This window comes from Saccoglossus kowalevskii, chromosome 1, assembly GCF_978046115.1.
Source record: "Saccoglossus kowalevskii chromosome 1, keSacKowa6.1, whole genome shotgun sequence".
In the NCBI taxonomy this organism is placed as follows: domain Eukaryota; kingdom Metazoa; phylum Hemichordata; class Enteropneusta; family Harrimaniidae; genus Saccoglossus; species Saccoglossus kowalevskii.
Window position 1 is genome coordinate 27,177,249 of NC_140641.1, and position 13,614 is coordinate 27,190,862.

At 35.6% G+C, this 13,614-nt stretch overlaps 1 protein-coding gene across 1 annotated transcript; it reads right to left on the reverse strand.

The window, feature by feature from the left end:
• Positions 1–3,859: 3,859 nt before the first annotated feature.
• LOC102803989 (protein mab-21-like 3) lies at positions 3,860–10,427 on the reverse strand. Its single transcript, XM_006823350.3, has 4 exons — positions 9,123–10,427; positions 6,764–6,992; positions 6,329–6,494; positions 3,860–5,787 (listed from the first exon to the last, which is right to left on the reverse strand). Exons 1-4 carry the CDS (start codon positions 9,658–9,660, stop codon positions 5,428–5,430), a joined length of 1,293 nt encoding a protein of 430 aa, XP_006823413.1. The 5' UTR covers positions 9,661–10,427; the 3' UTR covers positions 3,860–5,427.
• Positions 10,428–13,614: the final 3,187 nt, after the last annotated feature.

Consider the following 13,614-nt stretch of genomic DNA (forward strand, 5'->3'; position numbering starts at 1 on the left):
TTATTCATAGTCTGTGAGGAGTATAGTTCACATCACACATTGGGAACAGAACTTCTGTTCTGGGATAATAATTCATATTGGGAGCAGAATAACTACACATATTGAGGAAATAAAATTAGCATATCTCTGTGTGAGGGGGGTATATTTGGGGCACATAATGGGGGCAGCATATCTGCATGCAAGAGGTTATAATTTATGGCTCATATCGAGGGCTGAATAACTCTTTGAGGGGAGGGGTCAATTCAGGGCAAACATTTAGAGCAGACTATATTTTTATGTTTCTCTCCACTAAACGAAATCAACTACAGTGCGAATGATATTTTGGTATACTTTATTGAAGAAAAAATTTATTAATTCAAGTATAGCAAAAATAGAGGTATTTTTGTCTTGAATCACAAATGTATGTCATTCTGTATTCAACACATCAAAACAAACATCATATGCTCAAACATTTTGAGCAGATAATGTAAATTTGAACAGGATTTCATTATATTTGATTTGATAACTTTGGACTGAACAGACATAATTTTCTATAGGCTTCAGATCTTGATCAAAATTGTAGCACCCAAAGGAGGAGTGCGTATATCGATTATCTAACACCTTGTTTTCTGTTAAAATAGTTCATTTATTTGATTGGTATGTTTGCAAATATGTATTAGACTGTGCAATTATTGTATTGGTATGGGACCCGTGATCTTTGCATGTGTATCACCAGTAATCAGTCAAGTAGAAACAGTCAAAAATTTGTATCAATTTTTGCATGATATTTTCACACAGGACATTTGTCGTTTGTAATTGTAATTTGTAATTTATTCATTTAGAACAGTACATCCATAAATGGTTTTTCATGCACAGCATATAGATATAAAAATTAACATAGAATTATACAAACCACTGCAAAAATGACGAGAACACATTAAAGAAAAGCATAAATAGGGTATAAAATAACATGACTACGAAATAATATGATAAAATTACAAAAAAACAAATTATTGTGCACACATTAACAATTATTAACGACAACAACGACGACGACGACAGACATATTTCCCTTAATAAAATGTATACCTTTCCCTGTCGTCTTTGATGATACGGGCAAGGTAAAATGCCATTTTGTAAAGTGTTGCCACCAGAAACATGTATTGAAAAGTGCTTATTATCACAACACTTATAAAAGTACTGTTACTAGACACACATTTTGTAAAGTGTTGCCACTAGGAACATGTATTTAAAAGTGCTTATTATCACAACACTTTTGAAAGTACATTCACTAGACACGTTTTGTAAAGTGTTGCCACCAGGAACATGTTTTGAAAAGTGCTTATTATCACAACATTTTTAAAAGTACTTTTACTAAACACACATTTTGTAAATTGTTGCCACTAGGAACATGTATCTAAAAGTGCTTATTATCAAAACAGCTTTGAAAGTACATTCACTAGACACGTTTTGTAAAGTGTTGCCACCTGGAAAATGTTTTGAAAAGTGCTTATTATCACAACACTTTTAAAAGTAATTTTTCTAGACACACATTTTGTAAAGTGTTTATGTTCACGACACGTGGAATAGTGTATCAACCGTGGACATGTTTTAATGAAGTGTTTACTATCACATCATTTTGACAAACGCATATTTGTGTTTCCGCCAAAAATATGTATTGAAAAAGTGTTTTTATCATCGCAACACTTTAAAAAGTGCTTTCGCACAAAACACAATCAATATCAAATATGTATTGAAAATTAAACGCATTTAATAATAAGCATATGTACAGTAGACTGCATACAAAAGTGTCTTGTACATAAACACTTATGAATCATGTATAGTCAGGTGTTTTAGCTTGAAATATTGCATATACGTTTGTTTTCTGAATTGTTTCAAATTAAAACAGGTTTTGGGAAAAAGTGTTTCAGTTACTGTTATGAACATGTGTACATGTATGCATGGGACATGTATGGTAGGGTGTTTAAGGTTGAAACAGTGCATGTTTTTGAAAAATATAAAATACATAATGTATGCTTTATAATGTGAAAGGTAACAAAAATGATTTAATATACTATTTATTTCAGACTAATAAGTCCATATCCACACATACACACAAAAAAATAATAATAATAATAGTAAATAAATACTAGAAAGAACAAGAAACATAAACAGGAAATGATAGTTCGCTTGCTATTACGTAATTGCACATAGCATCTCAGTTCAGCATTTCATTCCAACGCTGCAACAAGGCTGACTTCCATCTCAAATCACTGTTCCATAAACTAGTTAATATACTGTTGTTGGACGAGCATGCACGCTCTCTAAATTTATAAACTATTTAGCTGTGGACGGGTTAATCCATCAGTTACTTCGGGTTGAAAAGTATATTACAAAACGTAAACACGGTGTAATTATATTTCGCAGAAAAAGTCGTTTTGTGGTACGATTACTGCCCCCAACGTTCACGTGGACAACTGACTGACCCTTATGTACCACTAACGCGTGTATAAAAAATAATTCACAATCAATTCTTTATGCTGAATATATATTAAATTATATTTTTTATTTGTTACAAGACTTGTCAACAATTACAAATTCAAGTTTTGTACGTATGCATTATATATATATATATATATATATATATATATATATATATATATATATATATATATATATATATATATATATATATATGCATTAATTTACAATAGGTGAACTTTTAAAAAGTGTGTACATGTATGAAATAAAAGAAGACTATTCAAATATTTAACCCCAGGACAATATTTCCTTGACAAAGAACTCCGTATGTGCATACGATGTGTCTTGCTGACCAAACCCAGTATTACTCTCCACACAACCCAGTCCAAACATTTCAATATATGAATGAGATATGGAAATGAATGAACTTATAAAGACTTGTCATCATGTTCCATGTATGTTTATTACTAAAGAGAAATAAACAATACTCAACAATATATATGTAATTCCATTACGTACTGTGCACACGTGTTAGGAACATGGATAGACCAGTGGGCTATGTGTTGCTTCTTGTTACTTGAAACATTCCACTCACAAATGAACACTAATAATAGTCAGACTGACTTACGTGTTACTTGATACGTTCAAACATACGCCCTCAACGTTAATATAATGAATGCATAAATGAATCAATGTTAACAAAGTCTGCGTTGTCGTGACAACAACTAAAATATAAAGAAATAAACAACATTACCTCAAACGAATCATATACAAATAATAAATATATGTCAATGTACATAACTGTATACAACTCACAATACGACTATCGACAGTTTCTCTGGCCTAATAGTTTTATTTATTTATAGGTGACAGGAATATGTCGTTCTCGTGATAGTGTTGTAATCTTTAGTCGTTCGTCATTGAAAAATAATAGTTTGAGGAGATTTGTTATATTGTAAATGACGCACGACTGCACAATAAAACACAGCTGTCGTTTTGAACCACGTGACTTTCATCTATCAACGTTCATTATAACGTTACGAAAGCACAGTGTCTATAGAGGGAGTGTCGCAGGGGAAAGTTTAACTCAAATGTAAAAACATCGCATTTGGCAGTACGAAAACTTAGAATCTGCCAAAACTCCAACTTTTAATTAATGTTAATAGCTTACTTTGATTTTCGGCGAAAACACCACAATTTCTTGCTTATTTACCTTCTTAGGTGGTGTGATTTGAGGTGAAAGTTTACGTGAACGATGACCACATTGCTTGTAATCAAGCGTCATATATTATCTAAAAGGTAAAGTTTGATAAACGATTTAAAGGACAAATTATTGATCTCGTATATTACATATTTTATACACTGGAATGTTAACGTTGGAATGAATTGAATGAATAAATAAATTATTATTTGATTATTTAATGAAGAAACGGAGGATGAATTAATGAATACATAAATAAAAGTGTTTCAAATGTAAGATTGTCTTTTATACATTGCACAGTAAATATAGTCATTTTTATAAACAATAAATAAGTATATCTATTAGGGCATATAATGGAACAATACATCGCATTGTAGTGTACTCAATCAATTACTGTCTACATGAGCTTCTAATCTACGCCTTTTCCTTGAATAATTACTACCTTTTCCATTACATTCGTCTCAGTTATCTATTTATAGCATGATGAATGTATCATAGTATGTACCGGTATATCTATGTGAGAGAACATACATGTTCGTAACATTGTATCCATAACTACTTTGTTCATATTATTCAAACATATTTTCATTTTCCCCTGTTTAATAGAACATAATTTAACTTAATATTGAACAACATATTTTATGTTCGCGAAATTGTATGTACAAATGATTTTTACACACATTGATATATTCTATAATACGCTTTGTCATGTTTAAGAGAACATAATTTATGTTGAACATCACAGTTCATGTTCGCAACATTATATTTACATTATATACACAGTGTTCTTGACTGTCTAAGAGAACATAAGTGTTCATAACATTGTACTTACTTTCTAACATTTTGCTAGCATGCAATATTTGTTCCCGGTTTATGAAAACATTGTTCAATTTAAAGTGACCACCATATTTTATGTCCGCCACATTGTACGTACAAATGATATCTATACACATACTTCTACTCTACAATATTATATGTCTTGTTTAAAAGAACATAACTTACGTTGGACATCACATTTTAAGTTCGCAACAATATATTTATAATTGTTTCTATGCATAACACATTTTATCGTGAGAACAGCATTGATGTTGAACGTAATCTCCACGTAATCATTGTTATATCTAAGAGAGTATACTAGATATCTCGATTGACGCCTTCGTATTTACATTTATTTTTTACACTTTAGTCCAGTCTAGAATATTAGTTTTGTATACGAAAATATATACTATAGAAAACAATTTATGTTCGTATAAACATTGTATTTACATTTTCTTGATTTGCATATTGTTGCATATGCTATTTAAAATACACATTGTTCTATTAGACGTTAGCTAGACGCAAGAAACATACTGTATGTTGAACATAGCGTTTTATGTATAGCAGATTTGTACAGACCATTATGTTGAAATGATGCTGAGTGATATGCTTTGAATTCTGACTTAATTATGGTGTAATGCGGGAGTATAACATAAATAACTATACGTGCGTATAGCACTTGGACGGAGACAATCGACTAATCAGACAATACGCCATATTAGTCTACACAATGTAATGTATTACATTACTGAATAAAAATGTTTTTTTCTTTTTTTCAGTAGCGTCATTTTCATTGAACTTAAATTCTCAGTTTTGATATGCGTGCTTTTTGAATGTATATTTTGTCGTTGAAAAACAGCAGAAAACTTTATGAAACATCTTTATCGCGACGTTTCTTAACCAGCGCCCACAACGGCAAATAAATAAATTCTTTTGTTTTTACACGTCTGCTACAAGGGATCTGTCGTTACGTTACTGTCGTCGTTGTTTCGTTTCAGTTTACTCTCGGAACTGTTTTTCAGTATATCCGGCAAGTCGTGGTTTATCGGGACACTGTCGCTAAGGAATAAATGGGGCGACCTGACGAAACTTTCAATGCTTTCTTGAACGTTCCTCAGACCTTCTTCGTCCTTTAACTTCCCGTTATTGTCAGCGAATAAGTTGACACTGCTCAAGAAGTAGTGATTCAATCGACGAGCAGATACCCACTGTAGAAGTCTTCGAACAATTGAAATAAAACGAATGGGGAGTTTGTCTCGTATCCAGTCCACCGTGAAGGACCACTCTTCACATTGCCAAAGAAGAGCCGTCTGAAAAAACAAAAAAAACAAGTGTTTTTAACTACAATATATAACAACTATACAATACATAACGAAAAAAGCTTCAACGTTTAACACCGCGCCCCGTTCAATATGGTTCTAACATGAAGTATAGGAATTTAGAACGCGCATAGCATTGTATGACGAATCTCCCCCTTGTTACAGACTCTGATAATTCAATAAAAACAAGTATATCGATCTAATTTGTGAAAGGTGACTGACATTGACTTATGATCTGGATGAGATAATAATCATGTTTGCTATCACAAATAACTGAAGGGCGTACGACAGCGCACCTGCAACTCACGCTGAGAAAAGGGAAGTCAGTTACCAGAAATTTACATTTGCTCTCCCGCTTAACGGCGTTGAATAATTGAATCGTCAATCACTACAAGTTCAGCTCTGGTATGCGCTAGACGCATGCGTAGTACACGTACAAACGTGTGTCAAATTCAAACATAACATATAATAAACACGCTGAGAAATTTTAGAAAAACAACACAATATATTCAAGCTGACATTACTTCGATACCTGTAAATGGTAGTATGTAAGTGCCGGCTCCTTGTTGCCAACGCTGTTCGGACACCAATGCTCTTCCCGTAACTTCTCCAGAATTCTCAGACACACCTTTCTACATCCGCCATCCCGATCAATACTATTAACCAAGAACTCTTCACACTGTGAATATGACTGTGACCTACATGAGTAAACATGAGAGCGTGTGAATAAGTGTCACGTGACTGAGATATATCTAGTACGCATAGAACTGATGATATCACTAGTGTATTAAAACCAAACTCGTTGAACTAACAACAGATTGGCAACAATGTTTAATCTATTCTTGTAGAAAATGTCTTAGAAATTGATGTGACACGAGTGATTCGACAATATAACTATAATATGTTCATATTTCTAAGTTACATATAGCGTCAATATTGTTTTAACTTCGTCTCCTTTACTACCCACCAATATAGGTCATCAATTGCCACTGAGTCTGTTCCAATTTTCCGGAGATCCTTAACTTTGAAACCTTGAGGCCACAGATGCGACCGCGGCCACTCGGAATGTACTTCGGATGGAAAACCGCTGCCTTCGGACAAGACAGTTGGGCGCAAAACAGCGTGAATGGCCCCTCTGCTAAAGTGTATACGAAGACGAGCGCATCCCTTTGGTGCGGCTAAGAGGGCAACAGCTCCTACAACATAATAACAAAATATATATAGACGTACAAGTCACAAGTAACTGAGATATGTTTCATAATTATATGATTTGGAGCAGCGGTTGCTTAGATAGAATAAAAAACAATCTTGTGCAGGCTCTACAGACTGAGGCATCGTTGTCACAGCGCTGAAATGAATTGGCATTTTGCCCAGTGAAAGAACCATTTAATCTTAACTCCACGAGTCCATAAAAGTCTAACCTCGTCAATGTCAGCAGTAATAACTACACACTCCTTCAACACTAAAAAATAATTTCAACAGACAACACCTTTGACTTTGAAACTTGGAAAATATTCAATTATGTACAACCGATATTAAAAAAAAAACAAATATGAAAACAAGATTCAAAACAACAGTTCTTCTTATGTTATCGTATTTTCTTGTCTGTACAGCAACAACACTTGCGTTGGCCTATTCAATACGAACTTACAGATCAATAGCTGGATAAACACGTCAAATAATCAATCAATTAGTCCTTCAGTTGTTTCACTCGTACAAATGTCTGTAAACACCTGGTATGAATAAAGCTATGACTCAAAATAAAATTTTCTTCGAATGTTTCTGGAGTGATTTTAGGTATATATGATGATTTATATTCCGCAGAATATGAGGTATTTTGACGGTCGGAATCCATTATTCAGTAACTTTAAGTATTACATCGAAGGTTCAAAGGATGACTTGGACTCGTAGTTCATAATCCTGAACGTACTGGTCACCTCCGGTTTGTTGCCACAGGAGATTGGTGATACATTATCTTGGCATTGATGTGAGTGCGTGTGTGGATATCTTTATGGTGGAATCCTCGTAAAATTTATAAGCATTGTGATGATAGTATTTTTACTACAATGTAACAATTTTGCGTCAACAGGTGGTGGTCTATAACCAGCGTTATTAAACATCGTATTTATTGCCATGGATAATAAAACGTGAGGTGTTTGTGTACTCTTCGTATAATGTCAATGATTCGTAAATCTGATCAGATATAAATAATCAATTATATATATTCACTTATTCCGTTTACGAAGAATGTCAACACAAGTTCAAACAAATTAAACATACACAGCAAGACTACCTGCTGTGTTTATATTCCAGTTGAATTGTTGTGGTGCCTCTTATAAGTAAGTTTGATTACTGGGTCAAGTTACCTCCAGACTTTTGATTTATGTAACCTGTGTCCACTCACAGTGGTGTAAACATCGCAATTTAGGGTTTGTGCATTAAACACTTTGGAGTTTAAAAAAACATTTACACTGCAAGAAATAAATATAATTATGTATATCAAAAAACCATGCACGTCAGACAGAGAAAACAAATATGTGCACATATCAAAATGATCCAGCAAATCTCGCTTGAAATATGTGAAGGAAATAATTATTTGCACAATATTGTTACCATCTACCGTCCCAGATGTTAACTTTTAATAAGCGTTCTCGTCAATAGCATTTCCAAACATTGGCTGTTGTTAGCATAACGATACAAAACAAATATACGACTGGCAACTATAGTAACTTGGAAGGTGCGCCGATATATCATAAGCCTTTCATATTAATTAAATTACAATGCAGTTATAAAACAGACACTTCTTCCTCGAGTAGCGTTCTGTTTTATTGGACGGAGTTCAAAAACTACGGACGGTCCTAGATTGCGAATGATAATGATGACAAATGAGCTCAGGGCTTTTTAGATAACGACACCGAATTAATATGGAGTGGATATATGGGGATTTACCTGATGCTTGCTTTTATCACTAACACCCACACATCGTGTTCAATTATTGAAGTCCGTAGTTCTATCCAGCCAAATGCCAGTACAACATTTTACATATTTGTATGCATTTTATTGCAGTCAAATGGACATAACAGTGTATGGATAACGGATCACTGATGAAGAATGTGTCAAACATTGGTTCATTCGTTTCATCATAATACATTTGTTATTATCTACCAATGTATACATTGGATCTTGGAAAGACCACCTCTATTCTTTTTACACTTTATACCCCCCCCCCCCCCATCAGCACCACCCGCAGTTACTCGGGGACTAAAATAAATAATTGATTGCTGTATTGTATCGCTAATGACACAATTAACGATCTGTGTTCTCACCTTTAGAATGACCTTCGTGTATTGCAGCGTCTACCAACTCCCTGAGACGAGCTTTGACCTTACATGGAATAAGATCCCTGTTAAAAATCCAATCGTTCCAGCTCCGACTCATCGTACGGTCCTCGATCCACAAGAAATGTTGCCCTGTTATGGGCTCCGGAAGAGGTTTAGTTCGGTGCCTTCGAACGAGGCGGATCTTACCGTCAATGGAATTGGTGAAATCATAGAGTCGTGGTCTGTCATTAAATGACCACTTTGGGTCGGGTAATCCTAAAATAGGCACGAGCAACTCGAAATCAGCCGACTCATTCTCAATGACTTTCATATTTAGCGTATGTCTCCCTACAGGTATCACACTGTCATCGAAACGCCTGTCTTTCTTGTGTATGAATTTCATAATAGGATGTAGAATGCCTTGGAGCTCTGTTATCGCATCGTTTTCAGCTCCCTCGTCCACCTTAGCCCGTACTTCCGCATACTGTTTTAGACTTTGACAGAATTCGTCGTTTTCGTCGGTAAAGGCAGCGAACATGGCCATCGTAGAAGTCACCACGTCGTCATTCTCAAGTTCTAATGTCAAAATTTAACAAGGGTGTGCGCACTTATAAAAGAAATCGGGGTCGAACTGTGACTGCATACACAAGTAGGTGAAATAGTTTTGCCGCTAGGGTTTCCCCCAGAGCGTCGTGTTGTTGTCATGCGCACCATTGTCGTGATCATTTTTTTGCTAGTAAATGTTTAACTTCGCTTACCCCATGCGGCCGGCCATGATCCGACTGATATACGTATATATGGCGCTCATGTAAGTCTCAGAGTCAAATGAGGGGTTCAACTGCTATGAAAAGTATTTCAACATAAGGACGGGATCGGTACTAATTATAAATTTAACAAACGGATGATATAAGTAAATCTATGGTATCATATGCACTCACACGTAAAAGCGCTCGGCCAAAAGTCCCAACACAGTTCATTTCCAGTTACCGAGGCACATGAAATCTCTACGTGGAAATCCAATAATTACTGTCACATTTTGTACCTATAGGTCGCAACACAGGCTCGAATGAATCTCGGAAAACAACACACGCATTGTCTTTATACTTTATGGGTGTCACGTCGGGGTTATCAGTGTGATCCGATGACATCGTTATATACTTGTATGCAAGGTCAAAATCCAACCAGTCACACATAGAGTCGAATCCACCGCTGAATACATATTCCTCCCATGCGGACGACGTCGGCCATTTTACCACCAGCAGCGGCAGCAGCAGCGTATATCACGGCGTCTTTATACAATGAATTGGGAGTTTAAACTTCTTTCCGGGGGTTGCAAACTCCCCTTTTTCTGCATAACAGACAGAGATCGAATAACTTAATAAGTCGAACATGCATGAATACAACAGAGTGTCAAGTTACAACAAGTTTACAATGGCTACTTTCCCTGTCATTGATCAAATCACGATTTTGCGTACATGCCGAACGGTTGGAATCACAAACTGAAAAGAAGGAACACATCACGTGACTTCATCAGAAAACACTTGCCGCTATTGTCTGGGTATAAATTAACATTTGTAAGTAGGGCGGTGCCGTGAAAATACTCCTTCCCGGGAATAGATATTAATACTTATTGAAATTATTTCTTTATTTGTGGATAAAAAATACCTATATCACTGTTCCTCAACATTGTTAATAACGGACGGCGTCACTATGAACTTACATGTAAGCAGTTAGTAAAACCCCAAACATGACATAACACACCGTAGTGAAAAACAACACTCCATGCTCTCTCCCCCGGCTGTGTTTCAAATACTCAATGTATAGAACTCGATTTTGCTCAGACTCGGCAAGACAGTTTCGAAATGTAAAATTTGTCTACGGGAAGTGGACATACCATGGCAATAAAAAGCAAGAATACAATTGATGTAAGCCCTAATAACGGCTATTATTGTGTCGACAAAGAATCTGGTAGTTATATGAACAGATCGAGTCAGTGACACTTAGTGACATATCATAGTTTATCAGTCTATACCTTCGTTTACGTCGTATTACAAAAAAATGTTCTTATGATGGCATGAATGCACTGGGTATCGACAATTGGGAACACTATTCAACTTCGTCACAACGCCCTGTCTTTTATTAGAATCACATGAATGAGCTATTGTACACAACAAAACCTCGCCAGTAGCAGTCACTGACAACAATAGACAGGTTTACAACATGCAGCAAGGGGTTTTCAACGGTGTACTAAGTTTTCACCAGTGTAGAGAGGGAATTACTTCAAACATTGGGGTTTGTTTGCTTACACGGTTCGCGAACAATTATATGGTCTGTAGCATAATGCATTCGCCGCACTCATGTCTATTTCCCCCACAACACCAAGGCGAAGGCGAACGTCGATGATTATTATTATGCTTACGGTACGTGGACACGTTTTCAACGGTGTACTAAGTTTTCACCAGTGTAGAGAGGGAATTACTTCAAACATTGGGGTTTGTTTGCTTACGCGGTTCGCGAACAATTATATGGTCTGTAGCATAATGCATTCGCCGCACTCATGTTTATTTCCCCCACTACACGAAAGCGAAGGCGAACGTCGATGATTATTATTATGCTTACGGTACGTGGACACGTTTTCTCTTTAGGATTTAATATGCCCCTAAGTCACGTGACCCATGCGACCTTAAAAAAAATATAATTCAACAATAATTCTTTGTTTTTGTTTTTCTGTGATGCAATCTGAAGAGCTATATATGTTTCTAAAGTTTATCCGTGTTTTGTGTTTATGGCGAGATGTGGGTATTTGTATGAGGACCACATCCTATATCTGACCCTCGGTGTGTTTCTAATACATGTATGTATTTGTATATCTCGCTAAACAACATATTGTAATGCGGTCAAAGCATGGAAAACGTTATATTTACCTACGTTTTGGAATAACAATAGCGTAAAGGGGAAAGGGCTAACACTATAGATAATGCCAAGCATTGTAGTCATGTGAAGAATAAAGTGTCAGTGAAAAAAAGGTTTTGGTGCCCGTACATGTAGGGTCATATCATAGACACTGTGATCGTATCGTGTCAATTCAATATCAAATATATAATTTTCACTAGGAAACACTTGCCTACTGATTGCAAGTCGTGAATTCAATTCATATAAAATACATGCATCAAACCAAATTGGAACTATGTCAACCTTAGCTAGTGTATTAAAATTTGGACAAGGCTGTTACGGATTTCTGTTCGCCGCGTTTCTAGGACATTTTTGTGTGAAATTTGATTTTGGATTTTAGTTTCGAACTCAAATTATTTTTGGAAATGAAATGCGCTGCAGTCGCTTTGACTTAACACTACTTAACGACCGTGGAATGTCCGCTTACAACATCGAACGATTGCAGATGCCCAGATGCCGTTTAGCCGTTTAAAGAGTGTATATTTCTAAAAAAAAAAAAATTGCCATGGCCTATTATTAGCCAGGGTAATTAAGGTTTTCTGTAAAACAAAAACTTGATTCATGCAGGTCGAAACTGACCACTGACTACACAACTTGTGACTCCAAGATAATCGGATCACGTTAACTTGTTGACAAGTGTTTGCACACATTTCCTTGGCACGGGCTAATACTAGGCCGACATATTTTAACAATAAAACGTGCGCCTGGTACGGACGAACAAACTGCTAGTCCTCCGAGCCTAATATATCTCCACAATAAATATTCATGATTTAAACTTCATTCGATTTAAATCATCAGATTTATTTAAATCGGATATATTCACGTATTTTTTGAAAACATTAGCGGTCAGCCCGACGTGAATTTAAATCGTCAATATTAATGATTCAAATCAACGTCATGCTGCAGTTTTTTTTGTTGAGAACAATACGAGAAAATATTAAATTTAAATCTAAATTGAAGTATTGTCACCCTGGCAGCGTGGAATCAATTTATTGACAATGCGTCGCATGAAAATTCATTGGCTTACAAGGATTCAAATCCTCAATATTGACTCGGAGAAATTATTAAATGGATTTGATATCGAATAGACTCACGTATTTCAAATCCAAACTGTCTTCTGGTTGTTGTATCATGAGAATATATTCAAGAAATATATGGATATATTGTTTTTTACACTTTCCCACACACTTCGCGTTCTCATTCAATGTTTACGTTTATTGTACAAATCTATTGAAATCCCGAAAGCGATCTACTTCACATTAGCAACATATGTTCTGTTTGTAGAAACGACACACTACGATTTGGGAAACAACTACATGTCAAACCATCGTCCACGCCTCACCTACACACAGAATAAATATTCACTAACGTGTTTATCGTGGTACTTCTGGCAGCTCGAGTGGATCCTTTTTTGTATTAGTACGTCCATGCTCTAACTCATGGGAACAAAAACACGCCAGAGCTGCCTTTCAGTCTGATCTCCCACCGTGACGTCACTATACAAACTAAGTTCAACATGTTGTACAATATGACATTTGCCACTACA

Excerpts from the sequence above, each read along its gene's own strand:
- LOC102803989 (XM_006823350.3), bottom strand. The coding sequence starts at position 9,660 with ATGGCCATGTTCGCTGCCTTTACCGACGAAAACGACGAATTCTGTCAA. Across the intron at positions 6,993-9,122 it reads ACACGAAGGTCATTCTAAAG|GAGCTGTTGCCCTCTTAGCC; the intron begins GTGAGAACACAG and ends ATTATGTTGTAG. Across the intron at positions 5,788-6,328 it reads TTACATACTACCATTTACAG|ACGGCTCTTCTTTGGCAATG; the intron begins GTATCGAAGTAA and ends TTGTTTTTTCAG.